General features: G+C 41.5%; 1 protein-coding gene across 5 annotated transcripts in view; it reads left to right on the forward strand.

Moving 5' to 3' along the window:
* KLHL13 (kelch like family member 13) overlaps window positions 1-23395 on the forward strand; it is a 200694-nt gene that overhangs the window by 103465 nt on the left and 73834 nt on the right. Inside the window, exons 1-2 of one of the 5 annotated variants that reach the window (XM_082716336.1) lie at window positions 15125-15358; window positions 17089-17154. The exons of 2 other annotated variants lie outside the window; for them this stretch is intronic. In XM_082716336.1, the coding sequence (XP_082572462.1) occupies window positions 15318-15358; window positions 17089-17154 (107 nt within the window). In that variant the 5' untranslated portion in view covers window positions 15125-15317. Of the gene's footprint in view, window positions 1-15124; window positions 15359-17088; window positions 17155-23395 lie in introns of those variants that run through there. 2 more of the 5 variants (XM_082716335.1, XM_082716341.1) reach the window with 2 other exon arrangements.

The following is a 23395-nucleotide window of genomic DNA, read 5'->3' on the forward strand; positions in this document are numbered from 1 at the left end:
ATGTATAGTATATTATATAACAGCCCCCCCCCAAAAAACAGCCCAGCCAGGACTGAATTGACACCCCATAATCAGTTTCAGTAATATTTCTGCAGTGAAATGGAAGAATATTTATACTAAGTTAGACAGAAAAAGTCTGTGGATAGCCTCACATTCGTTCAGTTCAGGCTTTACTGCCAAGATGAGCTCAGGTCAGTTCACATTTTGCTGCCAAATGAATTATAGGCAAGAAGAAAAAAGGGCCATCTGATTTCCAATTGTTGAGATTTTGAAATTGTGGATAAGGGGTCATGGATTTATAGTTGCCTTTTAAAGTTTCTTACTTTGTAAAATAAATTTGGCTACCCTTTGTAGGACCCCAAGAAATTTTTGAAATTTCACTGGTCTGCAAAATCCAAGAGCATAGAAAGACATGCCCTTGAAAGCTATTGAAGTGAGGTTAGCTTGACTTTTATACTCATCCCTATCTAGTGATAATGTCATCTTTGAAAGCTGGAAGATTCCTCAAATATACTTCTAATCAAAGTAAATTGAAATTAAGTTTGTCTTGTAGCAATTTTAGTAGATGAGCAGAAGAGAAGTAGCAGAAAACCACCCATGATTCCCTGTGATAGCGAGGGATTCTCTGATAGGAATTGGTCATAGCCTGAAAGATCCTATTGAATGCATCTGTTTGGCCAAATAGATACGTGAACTTTAGACCCTGGAGATAGGTTTGTGTTGGGGAAGGGTAACAGCAAATAGCTATGTGAACTTGGGTTAACTGATGAATTTTTGGCATTTGTGGTTTATGTTCCTACCCATCAGATGGGGCTAACAATTTCCATCTTGCAAGTTTAAAATGAGTCCACAGCCTTGTGGACAGCCTTGAAAGCACTTTGACAGTAAAGACCAATTTAATGTGTAAAATTGGTATTTTGAGGAGTAATTCTATAACTGCAATTTATTACCCTTCATACCACATGTTCATTGTGTATCACTGTCCAATCTGGCTTCCGGATGGAGAGGTGATTGACCTCTTTACTCTATATGATCTTTAAAGGTTCTCTTTTCTAGCATTCTAATAGGATATATTATCTAGGTAAGAAGTCTGAAAGTAGTAGAATGAAAGCGACACAGCTACTTAATTGTTATCTTACCAAATCTGTTTCTTGTGTGGACTTGGTAAAATAGGTATTATACCCAGCTGCGCTGTCATTTGGCTCCTGCATGCTTACAAAGAGCGTTTCTCTGTTAGCCAAGGTGTCAGTTATTGATTTATTGCCCTTCAGCTTCGAATTCATCCTTTTTGCCCTTCAGCTTTGAATTCATCCTTTTTGCCAGAGCCCTTTCAATATTTGTTTCCTTCACACCTGGCATTGAAGTTTTGTTAGTAGAGGGTGCTGGGAAGGCACATCAGGAGCAGAGGGTTTTGCTTCCTAGTTCCTGTGTTCTTGCTTGCAGACTGTTCCTACAGCTCTGGCATGTTCTTTAGTGCTTGATTTCATCACCCAATGGTCAGGAGCTTCTCCTGGTGCCCCAGACTGCTGCTGATAGGACACTTTCAGGAGGGTGTATTTGGGGCATGTTCCAGAGGGTGAGTCTCAGAAAGTTCTAAGGATGGGTTTCCGGTCATTTCTAGAAGATGGTCACCACAGCATCTTCTCTACTCTTCAGTGAGCCACAGCTCTGCCATCTCCAAATAAGGTCTGGTTCTCCGCCTGGGTGCATGGCACTCCTTTGAACACTGAGATGCTATACAGCAGCCCAGGGGATGGATCTCTTCCTTGGGTGCTCTGTCTCAGCCTTAGGGACAGTAGTTGTTTCTGATATCTACAATGCCTCTATTTTTTCTTTCTTTCTTTTTTTTTTTTAACTTACCACTAGGCCATTGCTCATCACTCCAATTTTCTGTTATTCCAATCCTACCATAGTTAATTACTCCTATGTAAAACTCTCCCAGTTCGAACTCCTGTTTGGTTTCTCTGCTTGATTAGGCCTAGGCAGATACAAGCAGTTAAAGTCCCTAGGAGATAACATGCATCCCTGCCAAGATGATTCTTAAGAGTTGATACCACTGTGCCTGCAGCTGAAAAAATTAAGACTGTGCATTTCAGTCTTCAGGGAAGTATCTTAGAATGCCATAAAGTTGAAATCTTCTTCCCATGGAGTCTTTGTGTACCTGTGCGGTTGTTTCTCCCTTCTCTCTCCCTGTCCCCTGCCTTCACTCTTACCTGTTGTTACTCTTCTCCTCCCCGTCTCTCCCTGTTCACCTGATTTGACTCTTTCTAATCTCGGCCTCACCTTTAATAAGCTATCATGTGACCTCCCTTGGTCTCAGTGTCTGTCTTGTTGAGGCAGAGATAATGAAAGATCGTAAGTTAATGAAATTAGGATATGAAAGTGCTCTGTAATTGGTGGGGCATCATGCAAAACTAAGGTGTGATAACTTGCATTTATTAAATAGTTTCCTCTTCCATGTGTTGAATTTTTAGGTTATATCTTATTTTAAAAGCTGTAAGGAGCTTTCAAGGGTACTTACAACCTGATGATACAGATATGTAAATACATATAATTATTAGATGAGGCAGAATGTGCTGGGTGCTAAAATTGGGAAACAAATAGGATTATGGGAGCCCTGACAATTACGATTTAATTTTGGCCTGAGAATTGGTGTTTTAGTTCCGAGGAGAGCCACCTAGTCTTGAAGGATCTAAAGCTGCCATTCGATAAATTTCTGTGATACCAATGGGCCTTGTGCTGGGCACTTTACATATATTATCATATTTAGTCTTTAAATTTATTCTTATCATCTTATTATTTCTTGGATTCATTTTTTAAATATTTGGCTTAAGGACAGATTTTTTTGTTCATCTGTTTTGTTTTGAACTGAAAACCCCTTCCACTTACATGTGAGTAGTCAGTGGCAGTGAAAGCCTTCACGATAGAAAATTTTACTTTTTTATTGCAGCATTTCAGGTATATTCTATTTTTGTATCTCTCCCTGGATACCTGCATTGGAAAAATTGATCAAATGTTTTCATGTTAGAACAAGGATGGATAGAAAGATTCTCTATAACCTCTATATTGAAATAGGGAAATGATTTGTTTAAAAATTATTCCCTCTTGTTGGTCAGTAAATAGGGTGTCGGTGGGCGTAATACATTCTCAGGGATGACACGGTTGGCTACAGGAAGAAATGCAGCATGCCATTTAAATTAGAGATGGATGCTCTTTGAATACCCAGTGTTCTGTCAAATCACAGGAGGAGTGCATCTCCCAGTGGAAGATATTGCAAAGTGCAAGGGACTCCGAGTCCTTCCGAAAGCTCTTGTCTTCACTGATTGGCTTCTATGAGATGCCCACCGAAGAGAACTCATCGGGAGATCTGCATCCTCAGAGTCATTAGAAAGCCCTTCTCTGGTTCTGAATTCTTTGGGATGAGCTGTGCATTCTTTGTCAGTTTGCAGACAGAATGGAAACTTCCTGTCTATTTGGCAAACAGAGTATGTGAGCATAGCTTGTGCAGCCTTAAGAAATCACTCCTAACTGATCAGTGTTTTCTGAAGTCTGGTGTGCACGCTACCGGGGGTATGCAGATAACTGGTTCTACACAGAGCTGCGCTTTCAATTTGAGTAGTTCTGTTATTCTTTTTTAAATGCTCTTAGAGGGGAAAAAAAAAAAGCCTGGTGTCCCAAACCCAGGATTTCATGAATACTATTGCTGAAGTCAAAACTCGAGCGGGTTACAACATCTTATCCACACCAACTGAATGACTAGTGTTGTGCTCAGGCATGCCTGGGAATGCGTGGCTACGATCTTTCTAGGGACAGAGTAAAACTTGATGCCCAGAAAATGCTAACTTTTAAATACCAAGTATTTAGAGTATATGTGATTGAGAATTGGAATCAGGCCTGTGCTCTTTTTTTGTCATGGTGGTAGGTTTTCTTTATTATTTTTCCTGTTTCTCTGTTGAACTAACATGGATCAGTGGATAAAATGGAATTTTGAAAACATGAAGTTGCCAGACTCTGAGGGAAGTACTCATAGGCAGGCATGATTTTGATGAAGTCAATCGTGTATCTTCAGATATGAAGACCTCATTTAATAATTGCCTGAACCATCTGCTACTTGATGTCAAAGGACAAGTGCAAAGCAAACAACTTTCTTACCAATATGATGAAATTTGACATTTTTATTTTAGGAAGCATGATGAGAGTGAGCTTCTTTTTCTTTCTTTTTTTTTTTTTTAAGATTTTATTTATTTATTTGACAGAGAGAAATCACAAGTAGATGGAGAGGCAGGCAGAGAGAGAGAGGAAAGCAGGCTCTCCGCCGAGCAGAGAGCCCGATGCGGGACTCGATCCCAGGACTCTGAGATCATGACCTGAGCCGAAGGCAGCGGCTTAACCCACTGAGCCACCCAGGCGCCCCTGAGCTTCTTTTTCTTTAGTAATTTAGTCAACAGAGAGAGAGAGCACAAGCAAGGGGAGCTGCAGGCAGAGGGAGAGGGAGAAGCAGCCTCCTCGCTGAGCCAAGAGCTCAACTCAGGACTCAATCCCAGGACCCCGGGATCATGATCTGATTTGAAGGCAGAAGCCTCACCAGCTGAACCACCCAGGTGCCCCAAGAATGAGCTCTTTCCCTCACAAGTCATGTTTGGACACACGCACCCTGACACGAGACCTTCCAATGTCACGTGTTATTTTGAGACCCACAGAGCTTTGTACACAACCTACCCCCAGACGTTCCTCACAAGGTTAAGCAGAGTTACTACTATTATTACTTAGAATTCCACTTCTAAGTATACACCCCAAAGAACTGAGAACAGGTAGTCAAAGAATTACATGTATATGTGCCTCTTCACAGCAGCACAAGAGCCAAAATGTGGAAACAGCTCAGATATCCATCAGTACATCAATGAAAAAACAAAACGCAGCTTATGTTTCTACAAGGCAATATTTAGCCATGAGCATACATTGTGGGTAAACCATCACGCTCGGTGAAAGAAGCTCAGCGCAAAGGATCTCGTTGTGCACGATTCCGTTTGTGTGAAACATCAAAATAGATAAATCCATACAGACCAAATACCTGTTGGTGGTTGCCAGGGGCTGTGGGGAGAGGAGAACAGATCCTAGTTTTTGGTGGGTGGGGGAGTAGTGAAAACACTTGGGGACAAGACAGAGGTAGCGATGGCCCAACATGAGGAATGCACTGGGTGTCACTGAATTCTTTAGCTTAAAATTGTATTTTCGGGACGCCTGGCCGGCTCAGTTGGTAGAGCATGTAACTCTTGATCTCGAGATCATAAGTTCAAGCCCCATGTTGGGTGCAGAACTTACTTTTAAAAAATTGTAAATTATATGTGATGTGAATTTCACGTCAATTAAAAAAAAAAAAAGGCCTGCCCTGAGGATAGGATGATGTGTTAAGTTGTGTGCAAGCAGTTCTGGTTTTAGGGGTTATGCATCTCTTTTTATAGCTGCCTTCTGATTATTGTAAGTTGTAACAGTTTGCCATTTGCAATAATAACTAAAAAGTTTTCCTTTGAAGACAAGTGTGAATTTAAAAGGGCCAATTAAAAAAAAAAAGGTGTCACTGAGATAACAACAAATGACAGTAATTCAGAGCTGTCTGAAGAATCAGAAACTTGAAGAAATGTTATATTCTATGTTTAAGCCAATTAATTTGTATTGAGTGTCTACTGGGTCCTGGCTGCTGTTCATCGAAGGTGAAGAAGACCTGTTTTTTGCCTTGGATACTTTTAAGCTAGTAAAGGAGATAAGCTACATTGATAAATAATTCTAGAAAGAGGCTAAATGTGCCAAGTGCCAAAACTGAGAACAAACAGACCGAGATCCAAACTGGGTGACCAGTCCCATTGAAGAAAATACTAGAATATACCAGGAGAACATGAACTGAGAAATTTGCCTTTGCCATTAGGAACAAGGAACAGAGGGAATTAACACATGCACCTGACGATGTTATTCAGTATTCAGGTTTCATCTGCTGTGGCCCTCTGTGCCTCTCCCTCTCTCTCATTAACGCTGCGGTCATCCTGGACTCCCTTGTCCCCGGCAATCTCACATTCAGAGGTAGCAGAGCAGAGGGCTCACATAGTAGACCCCGGAGCTAGACCACATGTGGACGAATCCCAGTCCCAACATTTACTCACTGTATAATTTTGGTCGTGTCACTAGACTTTTCTGTGCCTTAGTTTCCTCTTCTGTAAAATGGAGATTAAAAAAAAAAATACTTTTTGAGAGCAAGAACATGTTTGTGCACATGAGTGGGGCAGAGGAAGAAGCAGGTCCTGCTGAGCAAGGAACCTGATGTGGGACTGGAACCGAGGACACCAAGATCCTGACCTGAACCAGATGCTTAACAGACTGAGCTATGCAGGCGCCCCTGTACAATGGAGATATTAATAGTACCTACAGAATACAGTCACGTTGAAGAGTAAGTCAGCTGAGTGAATGGGTAAAGCATTTAGAAGGCTAACAAACGTTAGCCACTGTTGTCATCTCCCGTCCATTCCAGCTGCCCAAAATCTTTCTGAATCACACCCCCTACAGGGCATGTCACAGTACCATCACCGTACTTGATATTCCCTGGGCTGTGAGCACCTGGAGGGGTGGGGATCTGGGCTTATACTCAGGCTTGAACTTCCAACTGAAATACAACACTTGTTACAAAGCACATGCTTATTCATTGTTTGAGTGGATGAATGAATGGCCTCTGCCTCTGGAAAGCAAGTTCACAGTGTAGATTTTGCAAGCTGAGGTAAGCACACAGAAGGCTAAATAAGGGCAGTGTGTATTAAGGCCCACAAGAGTTCAGAAAAGGGCTTTTGGTGGGTGTCAGCCAAATCAAATTAGGCTTCAAAAAGCTGAGTTGGAAGGGCGCCTGGGTTGTTCAGTTGGTTAAGCATCTGCCTTTGGCTCAGGTCATGATCCCAGGGTCCTGGGATCGAGCCCCAGGTTGGGCTCCCTGCTCAATGGGTAGTCTGCCTCTCCCCCTCTCTCTATCCTTCCCCTGCTCATGCTCCCTTTCTCTCTCTCTCTCTCTCTTTCAAATAAATAAGTAAAATCTTAAAAAAATTTAAAAAGCAGTAGAGCTTGATTTGGAACCTAAGAACACATATAATTGGGGCTCTTGGCTGGCTCAGTGGGTGGACCATGTGTCTCTTGATCTTGGGGTTATGGGGTCAAGCCCCATGTTGGGTGTAGAGATTCCTTAAAATCTTGAAAAGAAGTAAAAAGGAACAGTGGAACAGCCATAATTTGGGGGGGGCAGTGTTTTATGAGTTGAATAGATAACAGAATAAAAAACCAAAAGTCTGTAACATCTCCCAAAGACAGAAGAGTTAAGGGTGTGTGAGCAGGGGTGAGGCGAGGGACAGTACAAGCAGTTCCCAGCCTTACAACAGTATGTGTTCTGAAGGTTTATTTACAGATTGTTTGTTTGCCTGACAGTGAAGTTTCTGGCCGTGCCCAAAATATTGTATTTAACCTACTTAAGTAGCTGATCTGTCCCCTGGGCAGTACTCGCCTGAGCTCCAAGGGCTGGGAGCCGGGAGTCAGGAAAGGCCGCATGGGTTCTGGGCTGGAAGACGGGGAGTGGTAGAAAAAGTGGGGCTTTGCTATTCTTCTACAACCCTCTCTGCACACTTCTCTGTATCTCAGTTTCTCTTTCTCTACCTCTAGACATAGTTTCTCTAGGCCCTGAGCTTCCACCCACGCACCCCCCCCCGCCCCCGCCACCAGACTTCCTTCATAGAGCACCCCAACCAAGTCTGCCAAACTCCAGAAGGTTCTCGAACCAGGCTTTCCCTATTCCCTGAGGGCAACAGCTCTGTGCTATTTGAAGAAACTGCTCTCCCTATTATCATTTTAACAGGATTCTTTTGAGCTCAAAAGAACATGTACTTGCTAGAATTTCTGGCCAGAGTACACAGCAAACAATGGGAGGGAGAGAATAAGTGAAGGTCCAAACATTGTTGGAGGGAGAGAAAATTTGTTGGGAGACCGAGTTGGCACTAGAGGAGAAGATATTTTGGGACAGGGAAAGCCTTTGCTAATTTCCCTTTCTGCTCTAAACCCTCCTCTATATATTTTTGGTGTATTCCTCTCTGGAATCCACAGCAACTGTAAGCTGCATTAAAAAAAAAAAATTACAGCTTCCGTGACAATTCTTGGCTAAAGAGATTTCATGTTTTCTGGTTGTGTGCAAATCTAGGACAACCCGTAACAGGAAATAAGGTTAAATAAGTAAGGGAGAGCTGGGGGCGAGGGGGCTTTGAGTGTGGAGTCTACAAGTACAACCACACATGGAAGGAGTCATAGAGGGTTTTCGAGTAGAGGATTGAGATGGTCCAAGCAATATGGAGGGCATGATTCATTCTGAGTTTTGGATTAGTAATGACCAGGTGTCCAAGTTCACTCTTGGTTCTTGTGAATGGTCAGTATGGTATCCTACTTTTTTGCTACCCCTTTTTCGTTGTTCTGGGATTTTCGTTAACTGTTAGTGTCTGAATCTGTGCCTATCTGACTGTCCTGTGTGGGTTCTGAGCCGATCTTTCCTCTCTGATTCAGAATCCTGGAAACTAGACGACTCTTATGTTTCCGACTGTCTCCTAGGGACCTATACACTGAGTTTCTGTGTCCCAGCAGCAAAATTCAAGGGCAGTGTTAGCGAAACACGGCTCCCTTTTATAAGACCACATTACTTTCATTTACGTACAAATCTCCAGCCTTCGTACCCCAGAACACTCCACAAGATGGTGGCTAATCTGTATCAGTTAGCCCATCCCAGTGGCGGGAACCTCTGCCCCCTTGACGCGACCCTAAGCAACACGACCCTAAGCGGATGCTACAGTTGGGTTGCGAATATGCTCTTCCCTATGGGAAACTCCATTGTCTTTGATTCTTTTTATTACTCATCATGCCCATGTCCTTGATATCTCTACCATGCCGGTTTGCATAAATGGGAAGGCCAGGAAATGGCATGAGAAAAGGATTTGAGGCCTTTCCTTTAGCCTAAATTATAATTCTCATATTGGAATAGAAGGTTTGTACGTCTTTCATCAAATAATATATATATATTTTTCTCTATTTGGAAAGTTACAGGGGCTTGTTAGCATTGGGCCCTCCCATGCCCAATTTGTGTATTTTACTCTTGACTGCCCACTGTGTCATTTGAGTGACTGGGTATTGGTGATGTGCAGTGGCTTGCTTGGTTGAATTTGCTATTTTATTTTTTTGTTCCATCTCGTGGAGCAGTTATTGGCAAGATTGGATTTTGTGGCTTACTTTTTCATCCTCACTGACTACAATAATTGAAGAGGATCTAACAGTCCAAAGAAGATGCTTTTATCCTTTGCAATTAGCAGTCTGTAGAAATGATTGGTTTTCTGCGATGCTGCCTCATCTTTCAGTGTTCTGGTCTAGGGGGCGAACCGGTGAAAGGCGTTTCTTCAGCTTCCGGTTTTTTCTCTTGCTGAGACAAAGGATGATTGGCATTTCCCTTCCTTACTGTAGCGAAGTGTTTGGTTGGCTTGGTTTAGTTCAGCCATCACTCGCGGAGTTAGTCACCCCATCACACGGCTGTACACCTGTTCTGGGCACCCTGCTGGCACACACAGGGTCAATCAAACAGACATCAAAAAGGAGCCGTCTAGGTATTTAGGTGTGCTGTTTGCAATTAGAGCCTCTCGTTGGTTTCTTACCATTCATAACTTAGTTCAGGAAGCCTAAGGCCCTCTCCCGGTTTCTTGTTTCATTATTACCCCCAAACAGCTTAGTCTTAGAGGAGAGAAAAAAACCGACCTCCGCCAAACTTGATTTCACCAAAATTGCCTCCTACAGTTGGGCTCCTGTGTGACAGGCACTGAGATGGGTAGAATAAAAACATTAAGGAGGACCCAGAGGCAGCTCTCAGGAGTTTACAGTCTGGTTTCTAGTTTACGGAAACCGTTACAACGCGAAGTGACAGGACCTAGACTATTCAGAGTATCATGGGGCTTTAGAAAACCTAGCAACAGAGGCTGCTGAGGGATGTGAGGGGGGGTTTCATGGAAGGACATGTGCTTGAACACTTACTTCAGTGTGACTAGAAATTGGCTTGGTAGACGAGGAGGGCAAGGGATACCAAGCGGAGACAGTGTCCTGGGAAAACCTGCTGAGGCACGAGGGAGTGTGGCACATTAGAGCTCCATGCCAGGAAGTGCCAACTGAGGGATAAAGGGGGGCTCTGAGGATTGCCCCAGGAGGGTATTTCTGGCAAAGGTACAGGTCGATGATTCTGCAACTTTAATCAGGTATCATGATACCTGCGTCTCCCATGACGCAGCCCTCTTTTCCTCGTGAAGCATCTCCATGGGGGAGCTGAGGAGTCATATTTGCGGGGATTTTTCCCTCAAATAAATATTAATACAATACAGGGCTGACTAATAGTCACCAAATTAGGCGTCAGGGGACCTGGATTCTTGTTTTCCAGCTCTCTCAGCAGCTGTGTCACTTGAGCCAAGTCATTTAATAACTCGGTTTCCTCAAGAAAACGGGAATTTTCAAATGGGACTGTTAACACCTGCGCTGCCTACCTCAGAGTCTGGGCGAAAAGGAAAATGAGACTCTTAAAAACTAAAAGGCACGGAACACTTTTTGATTTGGAACTCTGCTGGCTAAGGCTGTCTGTCACCTGACGCTTAAAACAAGTAAAATACTTCAGGGAGTATCTGGAGACGAAAATTAGGTTGAAAGCAAGTTGACAAATAGGAATATTCTTGCTTCCTCATTAACTCCCTACATCAGCCCTTCTGTCTGTGGAATGTCGTTTTGCCTATTTCTGTGTTTCTCACATGATAACATTTCCTTCTTCCCCGCGGTCTGCCCTGTATATCTTCACCCATTTTAGATTCTCACGGTAGCTATTAAATATAATAGATTTAGGACAGGCCTGGCTGGCTCAGTCAGTTAAGCGTCTGACTCTTGATCTCGGCTCAGGTCACGACCTCAGGGTCGTGAGATCGAGCCCCGCATAGGCACCATGCTTAGTGCGGAGTCTGCTTGTCCCTCTCCCTCTGCTCCTCCCCATACTTTCTCTCTCTCTCTCTCTCTCAAATAAATAAATAAATAAAATCTTTTTAAAAAAAGACAGGCTAGTAAAATAGGAGCTGGTCTATTTCATAGTCAACCTTGAATAATTTATGTCCATCAGGTAATTTGAATTAATCATGAATTACCCTCAATCATTTTTGTTACCATATAGTGGAAGGACCTGTGCTTTGTTACATTTCAGGGATATATAAAAAGGTAGTGATTTATTCCAGCAGGAATGGGAAGTTATGAAACAGGACTTCTGTTCTGCCTTTTTTTTTTTTTTTTGGCCATTTTTCTTAATCCAGTGACAGTACAGGTAGCGTTATTAGTAACAGGAAAGGGCCTCTCTTCCCCTTTGACCCCACCTATCCCACTAGACTGAATGGTAAGACTACTGGAATCTGGACTAATGGGAACTTCTGCGCTGTGGGTATATGAGCCATTGCTGCCAGTATAAGTACCCCTGACCAGCCCTTGTTTAGATCAATGGTTTTCCAAATCTGTCATCCAAGGACATTTCTGCATGACTGAAAACTCTCTAAAACACTTAAGTCCTGCTCTGAGCCATCTTACCTACAGAGGAAGAAAGGAGAGTCCAGTACGGCCATGGATGAGATGACACAATGAGGCTATTTTAAGTGGAATGTAAGTGAATTATTTATACTAGATTAATATAGAGCCTGTCATCAAAATCACTAATAACCTGAGAGATTTACTGTATACTTACCAGGAGGTAGTTCTTCTTTTCTTTTCTCTTCGCCTGGATGAGCTTGTGCCTATGAACGTATATGTGAATTTGGATAAAATACCTATTCTAGTTCAAACCATAATATAAAATGATGGCTTTATTTTTCCTGCCAGGCTTGGGGGAAATACTCTGGCAATTGTTCTGTTTCCCCCAAAAGTAAATGAGGAAATGGTCTGGTTTATTTTCTCTTTGTTTTAAAGTCTGGACCATTGATACATAGTTTAAAAACATTCTTCTGAGGACCTAGTGGATTAAATCATTTTTATGTCCCGTAAGTACTGCCCTTTTTTGAAGAATTCTTGAGAAAAGTGTGGCCCATATCCAAAATCACATTCTCCTTTTTTTTCCCTGTATTTGAATTTTTTCCTTATAAGTTAATGGAAAGGAAAGTGGTCAGTTTTTGCACTCAATAAACAAAAAAGAAGGTGTAGACAGCTTTTATCTGGGACATTTTATGTCATTGAAAGAATATTTTCAAGTATTAACTGCTTTTTGAAATTATTGGCAGAATCCTCTTAACCCACTTTAACATAAAATGGTTGGATAAGATGAAAAGATTTTTTTTATTGTCTACATAAAAGAAAGCTCCATGGTTTTTGCATCATTGCATAAATGTAAGAAATTATGCATACATAAAAAGGCTGAGACAAAGCTGAATGCTAAATGCCAACATCAACGAAAGCTTGTCTGAGTATTTGACACTGAGCATAATGGGGTGTGTTTCCACAGGGAGAGAACACTCAATATTTACACCCCAGGACTTGTTTCTCTGGTAAAGTGTCTTGTCCTAAATTCATCTCCCTGCTAACACTATTGCCCTGCTTTCGAAACATCCCTCCTTCTTACACATGGATTTTTCTCCCTTAAACCCCGTGAGATGCTAAACCTTCTAGATCTAATGTCCTGTCCTCACTTTGTGTCCCATTTCTTTCTGTGGTCTTCATGAATTCCTTTTGTTGTATGCACCTTCAGGTGAATTCTCTCGGTTTACGGCAAGTAGTAAAACACAAGCACAGCTCCCCCACCCAAACCCCCTTACAGCTCTAACCAACCCCCTCAAAAATCACACCTCCATAATTAAGCTATTCTGTTGGTATCCCTTTCTCATCAATTTTCTGGGATTCTTGAACGGGATCTTCGAACAACCAGCGTTGTTACATGATAATGCAAAGTCCCTGCCCAATGCAAATGGAGTTCACTTCACACTTGATAGACTTTCCTTTTCAGGCTTGAGAGTAGCGAAAAGAAGGTACCCAGATTAGCGTGTACTGTAAAGTCTGGGGTGGTGTGGTTTCTTTGGCCACTGTACCCTCAGGCTCTTGCTGGCCTTCGTGCCATCTCTCTGCTCACTTGGCCTCATAGGCAAAGAGTCCAAAGGGTTTTTCAAACAGTATGTGCTCAATGGTAGAAGGAATGCAGGGCCCGTGTAATGGAGGAACCTTTAAAAAAAAAAAACTGGAGGAGATTCAGAGTACCACGAGAGACATCACAGAAAAGAATGGAATTTGAGCTGGATCTAGAAGGATGAGTTGAGTTTAGAAAAGTGGAGAGGGAAAGAGATTTCATGTAGGAGGACCTCTGGAGCAAAGGGAGCCAAAGAACAAAACAAGCTTGTGAGCTAGAGAACGGGCAGTTGGTGGTAATGAGTTCTTAGTGCTGGGCGCTTTTGCTTGATTAATTCCTCGAGTGATCCACTTGTTCAACAAATGGCTTCTCATAGCTCATGGGATAAAATCCAAGCCTCTTCACTCACTCTGTAGACCTTAAAATCCGCTCCCGTCAACACTATGTACCTATAGTCCTTCCAGTAATACTGAAGACTTTCTCGATCCTTCCGACATGATGGACTTCTTTATATCTCTCTGCACCTGCACAGACTGTGTCTGCTGGGGTCTGCCTGGGGAACGCCCCATTCTTCGACCTCAGTCACAGCCCGATTTTTATTGCTTCTCTGATTTTTATTGTTCCTCTGTAGAATCCTAGACATATACTAGTAAATCTTCTGTGCCGTATTTTATGCTGTCGGGGTGCATGTCTGCTTCTCTCACTCAACTAAGAGCTTCCCAAGAGCAAGGGATTGTGTCTTGTTCACCTTTATATCCATATCACCTAGCAGACTTCCTACCAAACATGTAGCAAATTATTTTTTTAAAAGATGTTCTTTATTTATTCGACAGAGAGAGAGAACAAGTAGGCAGAGAGGCAGGCAGAGGGAGAGGGGGAAGTAGGCTCCCCACTCAGTGGAGAGCCCAATGTAGGGCTCGTTCCCAGGACCCTGGGATCATGACCTGAGCCGAAGGCAGAGGCTTAACCCACTGAGCCACCCAGGTACCCCGCAAATTATTTTTTTAAAGATATTCTTTATTGGGAAGCCTGGTGGCTCAGTTGGTTAAGCGGCTGCCTTCGGCTCAGGTCATGATCCCAGTGTGCTGGGATCGAGTCCCACATCAGGCTCCTTGCTCAGCAAGAAGCCTGCTTCTCCCTCTCCCTCTGTCTGCCACTCTGCCTGCCTGTGCACACTTTCTCTCTCTCTGACAAATAAATAAATAAAATCTTTAAAAAAAAAAAAGATATTCTTTATTATTTGACAGAAAGAGAAAGCACCCACAAGCAGGGGGAGCAGCAGACGTAGAAGCAGGTTCCCCATGGAGCAGGGAGCCCGATACGGGGCTCGATCCCAGGACTGAGGGATCATGACCTGAGCCGAGGGCAGCCACTTAACTGAGCCACCCAGACACCCCCTTGAAGCAAATTCTTAACAAATAGTTGTTTGATAAAATATTTATTGGACATTTAATTTATATCACGTGTAGTTGCATTTTAAGAGAGCTCATCCAGAAGCAAGGCGAAGGATAGACTGAACATGGGAGGGGCAGAGAGTCCAGCCCATATGTATTTTTGGAAGTAGCTCATTTGTTAAACACAAACACTAGGACTTAGACACCTGTAAAATCGATCGAGAATAAAGGAGAGCACTTAATGACTGGCTGCTAGAGGCACGAGAGAGGAAAGAGTTACAGGTAATGAAGATTTAAGGTAATATGACCGATAACAGGGCAGTGACCCTTGAAAAAAATGAGACTACTTTCAGGTAAACATGTTTTTTTCCTACGTCAGATCTCCTGATGCTAGTATTTGTCTCATCCCACCTCTGCTCTAAAGATGAACATTTTGTTCCTGTTCAATTAACTGGAACTAAGCTCAAGATTCATGTTGTTCTGATCTCCCTATCGGATCCGCGCTAAAGATAAGAAATAGAAATAGTTCAGCCAGGCAGGCTACGATTTGCTACCAAGGGAAAGTGTTCGGTGCATAGGTATTTGAATATGTAAAGACGGTTTGCTGCTTTTGGGAGCTACAACCAAAGTGTAATACCAGGCAAAGGCACTGGGGTGCGCTACTAGGTAGCAGAGCCTAGCCGTGCATCACCGCTCTCAACTTTAAAACTCCAGAGAATTTGATGAGAGAGGGATCCACAAGAACATGACAAATGATGAGAGTTCAAACCTTAAGAGAAAAATGGGCTTATTGGTAAGAGACCTTTCTTTTCTTTTATTTACTGCTGTTGCTTATGCATTGAAATAGCAAGCCTGTTGTTTTCATATGTGCCTGGGAAGCGGTGTACAAAAATCAATTTTATATGTGCTGTAGAATTCAGAAGACATATTGGTAACCATGTAGAAATCATAGGAAGCATGGATAAGGCTTGATTTAAAAATGAAAATCACTGAGGAATCTCTGCTGTATTTCAGGGTGTGGTATAGATGTGTCTCTATGTCTCTCCATATAGCTTAAATGTAATACAGGGTAAGAAATAGATATATTTTTTAAAAGTTAAAATAAAGAATAGTGACTTGTGTAGAGATGCATAATTTCACTCAGCTGCCAGAAGGTGGCACACCAGATTCTTCTTAAATACACAAAGAAAAGGAATAATATTAATAGGAATATAAAATAAGCTGTATTTAAAGATACTTTCCTGCATTTTTAAGGGAAAAGATAACATAATTGATATTTGCGTGGTGAAGCTTAATGCTAAAACATGGCAAATATTAATTCAATCCATGTAGCTTTTTATGATTCAAAAATAATAATTTTTATGTGGATAGCATTTATTAAAAGTAGATTTTGAAGTAGTATTGCCATTATAGGGATGCTGTTTTGAAATCATCGTTCTAAAAAAGATATAAAAGACTTGCTGCCTACCTTTGGCATAGGGTCCTTTGACTGAGGATAACATGTTGGGTAAGGTCTCTGTCAAGGTCTTGCAAAAGATACTATTAGCCTAGACTCTGATTTTGTTGTGACTTTAACGATGCAGTGGGGCTTGTGGGATGACCCAGAAAAGAGCCCAAACTGCTGATTTTGGAGCAAAAGTTAGATAAGGGTGATGCCTAGTAATGGTCACTTTCTGGAAGCTATTAGCAACGTAAATGTCGTACATGTTAAATATATTAAATTAGGGCTCAGAGCTCCTCCAGCACCTGCCAGCTTACTTTAATTTTCTCACAAAGTTGAGTAGTGGCGGCATCACCGCTGTGCTCGCTCCGGTAGCAGTCTCTCGTTTGAAAGCTGCCTTCTCCAGGCAGTGGCAGAAGTCTGTTTGCCGTGGTCTTTTAGATCAGCCCAAAGGGGCGAGATACATGGCAGAAGTTCGCCAAAACAAAATCTCCTGCTTAGGAGATGGTGCGTCTATTTGTATGTTTTTATTAATTACAAGCAGTATGAGAATAAGAAAACTGGTAGTAAATGAACCTAGGAGAACATTAGCCATCTGTTCCCTGAAAGCTTGTAATGTGTGTCATTTGCTTTCAGGTTTTTATGGCAAAATAGTCTCTCAGCAAAAAATTGAACTTTAGGCTGCAAAGATGAGAAAATGACAAAGCATTCCAAGGCTGCGTATATATTTACTGGAAAAGTGTTTCCTTCTGTACAATTTTGGCTAGTTTAGTCTTTCAGATCAACTGCCAATAGATGTTGTACTTCGTGTCAGTCTTTATTCCAGACTTTCTGAAACATTAAGAGAGCTTCTAAAAACAAAGGGAATCTTATGGCTTTCTTGTTAAGTTTTTTACAGTTAATTTACATGCTTAAAAATTGTTCTGTGTGGTATTAGCTGTTCAGGATTTAGAAACATGGATTATTAATTTACAGCTAAAATATCTGCAGAGCATGCTTTGAAAAATCCGAACTAAATACAGTAAAGCCACCATTAACCAGATTTCTTTTTTTTTTTTTTTTTTTTTGCACTCCACTTTCAGGAGACGGAGGCAATTGTCTTTAAAACAAGCCGATTTCAAGGATATATTCAAAAAATCAACTCCAGGGTATGTCCAAGGGTCTGCATTTTCCTCTGCCTTTTTGTCAGTGAGAATTTATTTTCGTCAGGAAAGACCCTGAGATACTAGAAGACGTTTAGTCATCAAGGAAACTTTCGATAATGTCTAGGTTACTGTGTTTATTAAGCTGAGAAAATGATAAATTATTCCTTTACAGAAATACCATACATCCATCCTTGTATTGTGCTTTGCATTTTCCAGTAGGCTTTCTCAAACACAAGTTCAGTTGGTTTTCAGAATACTGCCATGCATCGGGCAAAAAAGGAGGCATCTGTTTTACAGATAAGGGAAGATGCCACAGGAAGCCATAAAGCTAGTTAGTGGGAGAGCGACAGCCAGACCACAGGTGCCTACCTCTGACCTCTTCCCCATCCCTCCTCGTCGGAGAAGTTGGAGACAAGTTTCTTTTCTTTGTTTAACTTCTACGTGGTACTGAACAGTCTCTGCAATGTATACTGCCTTTGTTTCCTAATTGTTGGGATTTCACAATTCCCCACTTCGCAGGTGTCCCTGTTGGTCTGCCTTTGTTCCTCTCTGTCAGCCAGCTGCAGACCTCGCTATCAGACTCTCCCAGACCTGGAAGGATCTAGAGTGTGGGAGGGCAAGATAATGGCTCTGGACAGTGCAGGAGGACGACGAGTGGTGGGCAGCCGACGCTGAGATGTTGAGGAAGGATGAGAGAGAGAACACTCTCGCCACAGCTGGGGCTGTCTTGCGTGGGGGTTAGCCACCGTGACTTTAAAGCAGTGTTTCTCCAAGTTTAGTAGCCCAGGCCTGAAAATCAACTGGAGTACTTGGTTAAAATTCAGGGTCCTAGGTCCCACGTCCAGACTTCTGCCTTTGCAATAGCCACCCCAGATGCGTCTTAGGAATACTTAAAGTTGGAGACTGTCTGCCTTCAAGGTATAGGACTTTTTTCTTGGCGTAGGTATCAGAGTGTAAAAAAAAAGAGCCAGTTTTCCTTCAGCGTCTGTGTTTCATGTCCATGTATATGTGGGGGCCGGAGTCAGGTGAGGGTGAGGAGTGACGGGTATTGCTGGGCCCGATTGCTGGCTCTACATCTCAGGCATTACCCCAGTAGCCCTTGTGCATTTTGGTGTCTGTGAAGCAGTTTGAAAAGACTTGGGTCCATTTTAGACTTGAAGACGGTAAAGGGCCAAAGGATGTCAAAGGGTGAAAAATAATGAAGTTTTTATATTTGAAGGGTTAGTCCATTCTTGTTGTTTTAAATTGAAGTTAAATATTTTTTTAAGATTTTATTTATTTATTTGTCAGAGAGAGAGAATGAGCATAAAGCTGGAGGAGCGGCAGGCAGAGGGAGAAGCAGGCTCCCCGCCCAGCAAGGAGCCTCATATGAGACTCGATCCCAGGACCCCAGGATCATGCCCTGAGCTGAAGACAGATGCTTAACTAAGCCACCCCGGTACCCCTGAAGTTAATTTTTAAAAATTGACCAATAAACTAGGCTTATCCAGGGCTCTGGATAGTCAAGGCTTTACAGTAGCAATATATTTATGCTTACCATTCATGTTCCATATGTGAATACACCGTCTGCCTGATTAGATTACTAGAGATTTGTGACCAGGGAACATGTGTTCTTCTGTATACATGTAACATCTAGCAAAGTCCTAAGTTCTTAGTACTCAATGATGATTGAACTAATTCATGCACTTCTTCTTTAGAGGCTTTGGGCCAGCTATAGCGAGTTGATTGATTTTGGTATTTGTGAAGTTCAAAAAGTCAATCTTGCACGGTTGGCAGTGGCTAATACAGGAAGGAGTCCTCAGTGGAAACAAATGCATTTTAGTGGACAGATATGAAAACATGGTCCTAATTCATTTGTTAATGTTTGTTTCCTGTTTAGAGTATCAGTTTAAGCTCAGTCTTGCTGCCTCTTCTCCCTTTTTGGAATATAAGTTATGTTGCTCTGTGCTTTACAGATCGACATCTCAAAAAACTGGTAATTCTGGAAATCCCCAAACATAAATATTTTCATTTACTGACTGAACAGCATCATAGGAATTTAAATAACATGTCCAGACCTGGTGGTAGAAGACTCACAAAAGTGCTCAACAGTGACTGTGACTTAGATGAAGCTGAATAAGGAATGAATGAATAAATACATGCTAGCAAGTGGGAAGATAATATTTCCCTTAAATGTTATGTAACTTCAGAATTCCATGAAAAGTAACTAATTATTTAAAACATATATTTGATTTTGAAGACATGGAGTGATTCTGAACTAACTGAAGTAGACAGACTTAGAAAGGCAGTCATGAGACCCAAATTTAAATTGCATCTAGCTTAAGGGGGAGCTGCCTGGCTCAGTATGAAGAGCACGTGACTCTTGATCTTGGGGTCCTGAGTTCAAGTCCCACATTGGGTATAGAGGTTACTTAAATAAAGAAACTTAAATAAATACATAAATAAAAACTTCACCTAGCTGAAATCTAGGGACACCCTAGAAAATGAAGTGTGGTTCTTACTTCCTCGTATCAAAACTGCATTTATTTTAGTAAGTAGTAGAACATGAGATAAAGGAAAAGAAATTATTGCCCCCCACTGGACAACCATTGCATCCAAGTAAGGAAGTCAGACATAACTTTAAAACAGGGGAAAGGGAGAGAGAGGATCTTAAACAGGATCCATGCCCAGTGAAGAGCCTGGTGCCGGATTCGCTCTCACAACCCTGAGATCTCACGACCTGAGCTGAAATCAAGAGTTGGACACTTAGCCACTTCTGGCTGGGCGCCACCGGGGCGCCCCAAGGCATAACAATTTTAAATTGCACTATTTGGCTGGCTTCTGTCATTTAGACTTACCAGCGTATGTTTGTTGTCTTTCAGTGTGTTTCTATACCCCCCTTTCTTTCCCTAAGAATAAAATCTTTCTAAGAGCACCCAGAAGAATTATAAATGAGAAAATGAGAAGGATTTCAAAATAAGAAAATAGAAATATTGAACTGGTTGCTAAATCTCTTGGATGCCACCATAGGAGGCAACTCTTGTGACTATAAAACTATACACCCTTGGGAAAACTGTTGAGCCCCATGTCATGACAACAGGTCATAGGGCTCAAGTTGGAAGTTGGGTCTCCTCTGGAGTTGAAGTAATTTTCTCATTCATATTTGATTACAGCCTTTTATTTTAGTTAACAATAGTTTCTATAGCTGTATGTATAGGAAATTTGAAATTGTAATCGTCAGGCCTAGGAAATGCCAAAAATAAAATTAAACCAGTTAAATATAAAGGGCCCTTTTTCGTGGAAATTTTAAGTAGAGTTGTATGATCTTAGGGAGTCGTTAGAATTAGCTTTCCATGGAAGTGTTTACTTCTAGATCTCATTTTAGCTATAACATCTATAGTATAGATGTGAATATCATAATAACTCTTTGGATAAAAGGAAATAAATATCATTTTTTAAAAAGATTTTATTTATTTATTTGACAGAGAGATTAAGAGAGATCACAAGTAGGCAGAGAAGCAGGCAGAGAGAGGGAGAAGTAGGGTCTCCGCTGAGAAGAGAGCCCAATGCGGGGCTCTATCCCAGGACCCTGAGATCATGACCTGAGCTGGAGGCAGATGCTTAACTGACTGAGCCACTCAGGCACTCCATAAATATCATTTTTGAAGTTGTAGCATTGTTTCATTAATTTTAATCAGAACGTTGAAGAAAATTCATATATTATTCTAAAGGTTCATAACTCAGAGTTTTATAATAGCATACTCATTTCTGAAACAATGCAGAATATAGCAAATGTTGCCTTTCCTAAATTGACATGCCTTTTGAGATTGGGAATATAATGTGGTTATTATTGAAAAGATATTCAATTGTCATAGATAAGCATTATTAGAAATTGTTTACTCTTATTAAAATAGTTCAGGATTTACAAAAATTGTGATTATCAGAGAAAGACAACTATCATATGATCTCCCTGATATGAGGAAGTGGAGATGCAACGTGGGGTTTTGGGGGGTAGGAAAAGAACAAATGAAAGAAGATGGGATTGGGAGGGAGACAAACCGTAAAAGACTCAATCTCACAAAACAGACAGGGTTGCTGGGGAGAGGGGTGTCGGGGGAGGGAGGTTGGGTTATGGACATTGGGGAGGGTATGTGCTATGATGAGTGCTGTGAAATGTGTAAACCTGGCAATTCACAGACCTGTACCCCTGGGGATAAAAATACATTATATGTTTATAAAAAATTTTAACAAGTTAATAAAAAATGACAATTATAATATTACTTACTACATTGTTTTTATGCATTCCCTGTAGTTTTGCTTCTATATGTGATGCCAAAAGAAGAGAAAGTAGTGAAACTATTTAAAAAGCTTTATATGAATGTGTTTTTTAGCAGGAGGACCATATTCTTTTTGTTTATTTGAAGATTTTATTTTTAAGTCATTTCTACACACAACATGGGGCTCGAACTCACAACCCCAAGATCAAGAGCTGCATGCTACACCACCTGAGCCAGCCAGATGCCCCAGGAGAGCCATATTATTAACTTTTATTTCAGTAACACTATAGATTAAAAAAAAAAAAAATTAAGTCAGCTCTACACCCAACGTGGGGCCTGAGCTCATGGCTCTGAGATCAAGAGTCAAGTGCTCCACCGACTGAGCTGGCTGGGCCCCCCAACACTGTACATTTCTAATGGCTTTTTATTTTGACAAGTGTGCAGGTTTAGTGTACAAACACATCAGGAAAATCTAATGATGGTTTGGCTGTTTTGTTTACCCATGGTAATTTAAGGAGATACTTAAGAATTTGCTGAAAAACAACTAAACAGATGCATTATCATTATTTGAGACAAGAGCAAGGATTTTTCATTAGAGCAATCCACCATCACTATAAGTGATATGTTTATTTCATTCTTTTTTTTAATATGTATGCACTTTTTAAAATTTCTTTTCAGCGTGTTTATTTCATTCTTAAAAAGCTTATATTCTGGGTGATTTTCTTTAACATATATTTATTTTTAACAAGATAATGTTTATATTTAATTTTTCTTTCATTTTAAGGAATTCATAGCCTAAAATTTTCCAACTAACAAATGTATATTCTTTTTACCTGTACTCTGCTTTTTAGTCCTAGCAGAATTGATAACACTTAAAAATCCTTCCGGGATATATTCAGGCCTCAATACCCCAGCCCAGGTCTTGCTTAATTACCACTCTGCTTATAAACTTCTCTTTCAGTTTACACAGCAAATATTTCTAGAGTGCCTTCCAGTATGCTGGGAGTGGTGCTAAGTTAGGAAGATACAAAGGTTCAGGGATTCCTTCTTGTAGGAGGAGTAGGAATTTGGGAAGGGTGTCTCAGGCAGATGAAGTCCCAGGGCGGGAACACAGGGCATGTTCTAGTGCCTCAGTAAGAGGCCATGCTTAACATGCTTATGTTAACATGCTTATGTTAAGCATGGCCTCTTACTGAGGCACTAGATCCTAGATCCTAGATACTGCCTCTCTCAGTTGCTTTTTTCAAACAGGTTGATAACTGTAATACAAAATCAGCTATTCAAATAGTATACATTTAAAAATCATTCTTTTCTACCGCTGCCACGCCCGACACATACAGACACTTTGGTTTGGAGTTTAAGGCAGTTTTTTTAAATTTGTTTTTAGAGAGAGAGAATGGGCACACATGAAAGGACAGGAGGAGGAGCAGAGGGAGAGGGAGAGAGAGAGAGAGAGAGAGATTCTTAGACAGGCTTCACACCCAGCATGGAGCCCAATGCAGGGCTTAATCTCATGACCCTAAGGAAAATAAAGAATTGGGCATTGAGCCCACTGAGCCACCCAGGCCCCCCAAGGCAGTTTTGAATAGATGGGAATACTTACGGATTAGTTTAGTTGGTGCATGTCAAGAGTTGCATGAAGACCTACTTGGGCATGTGGATTTGGGAATCATATACAAATGAGGCACCTAGGGGTAGCCAAGAACAACAACAACAAAAAAAGCCTACAGATTCTACTAGAGTGTAGAGACTTCCAGAAAAGAAAAGAAAGGAAAGGAAAGGCAAGAACTTATAAATGTCTCATTCAGCGCTAATCCTGTTTTCAGCTGTGGTGAGAGAGTAAGGGCAGTGAGAAGCTGCGGGTCATTGGTCCCCCAACAGCTGGACCTTCCTTGTCACCTGCTCAGTCTCTCTGGATTTTCTCTCCTACCCCAACTCCTGTCTTAGCCCCAGAACCCCATCCATCTGACCCCCAATTACAAAAGTTG

This window comes from Mustela nivalis (genome assembly GCF_964662115.1).
Source record: "Mustela nivalis genome assembly, chromosome: X".
Taxonomy (NCBI): Eukaryota; Metazoa; Chordata; class Mammalia; order Carnivora; family Mustelidae; genus Mustela; species Mustela nivalis.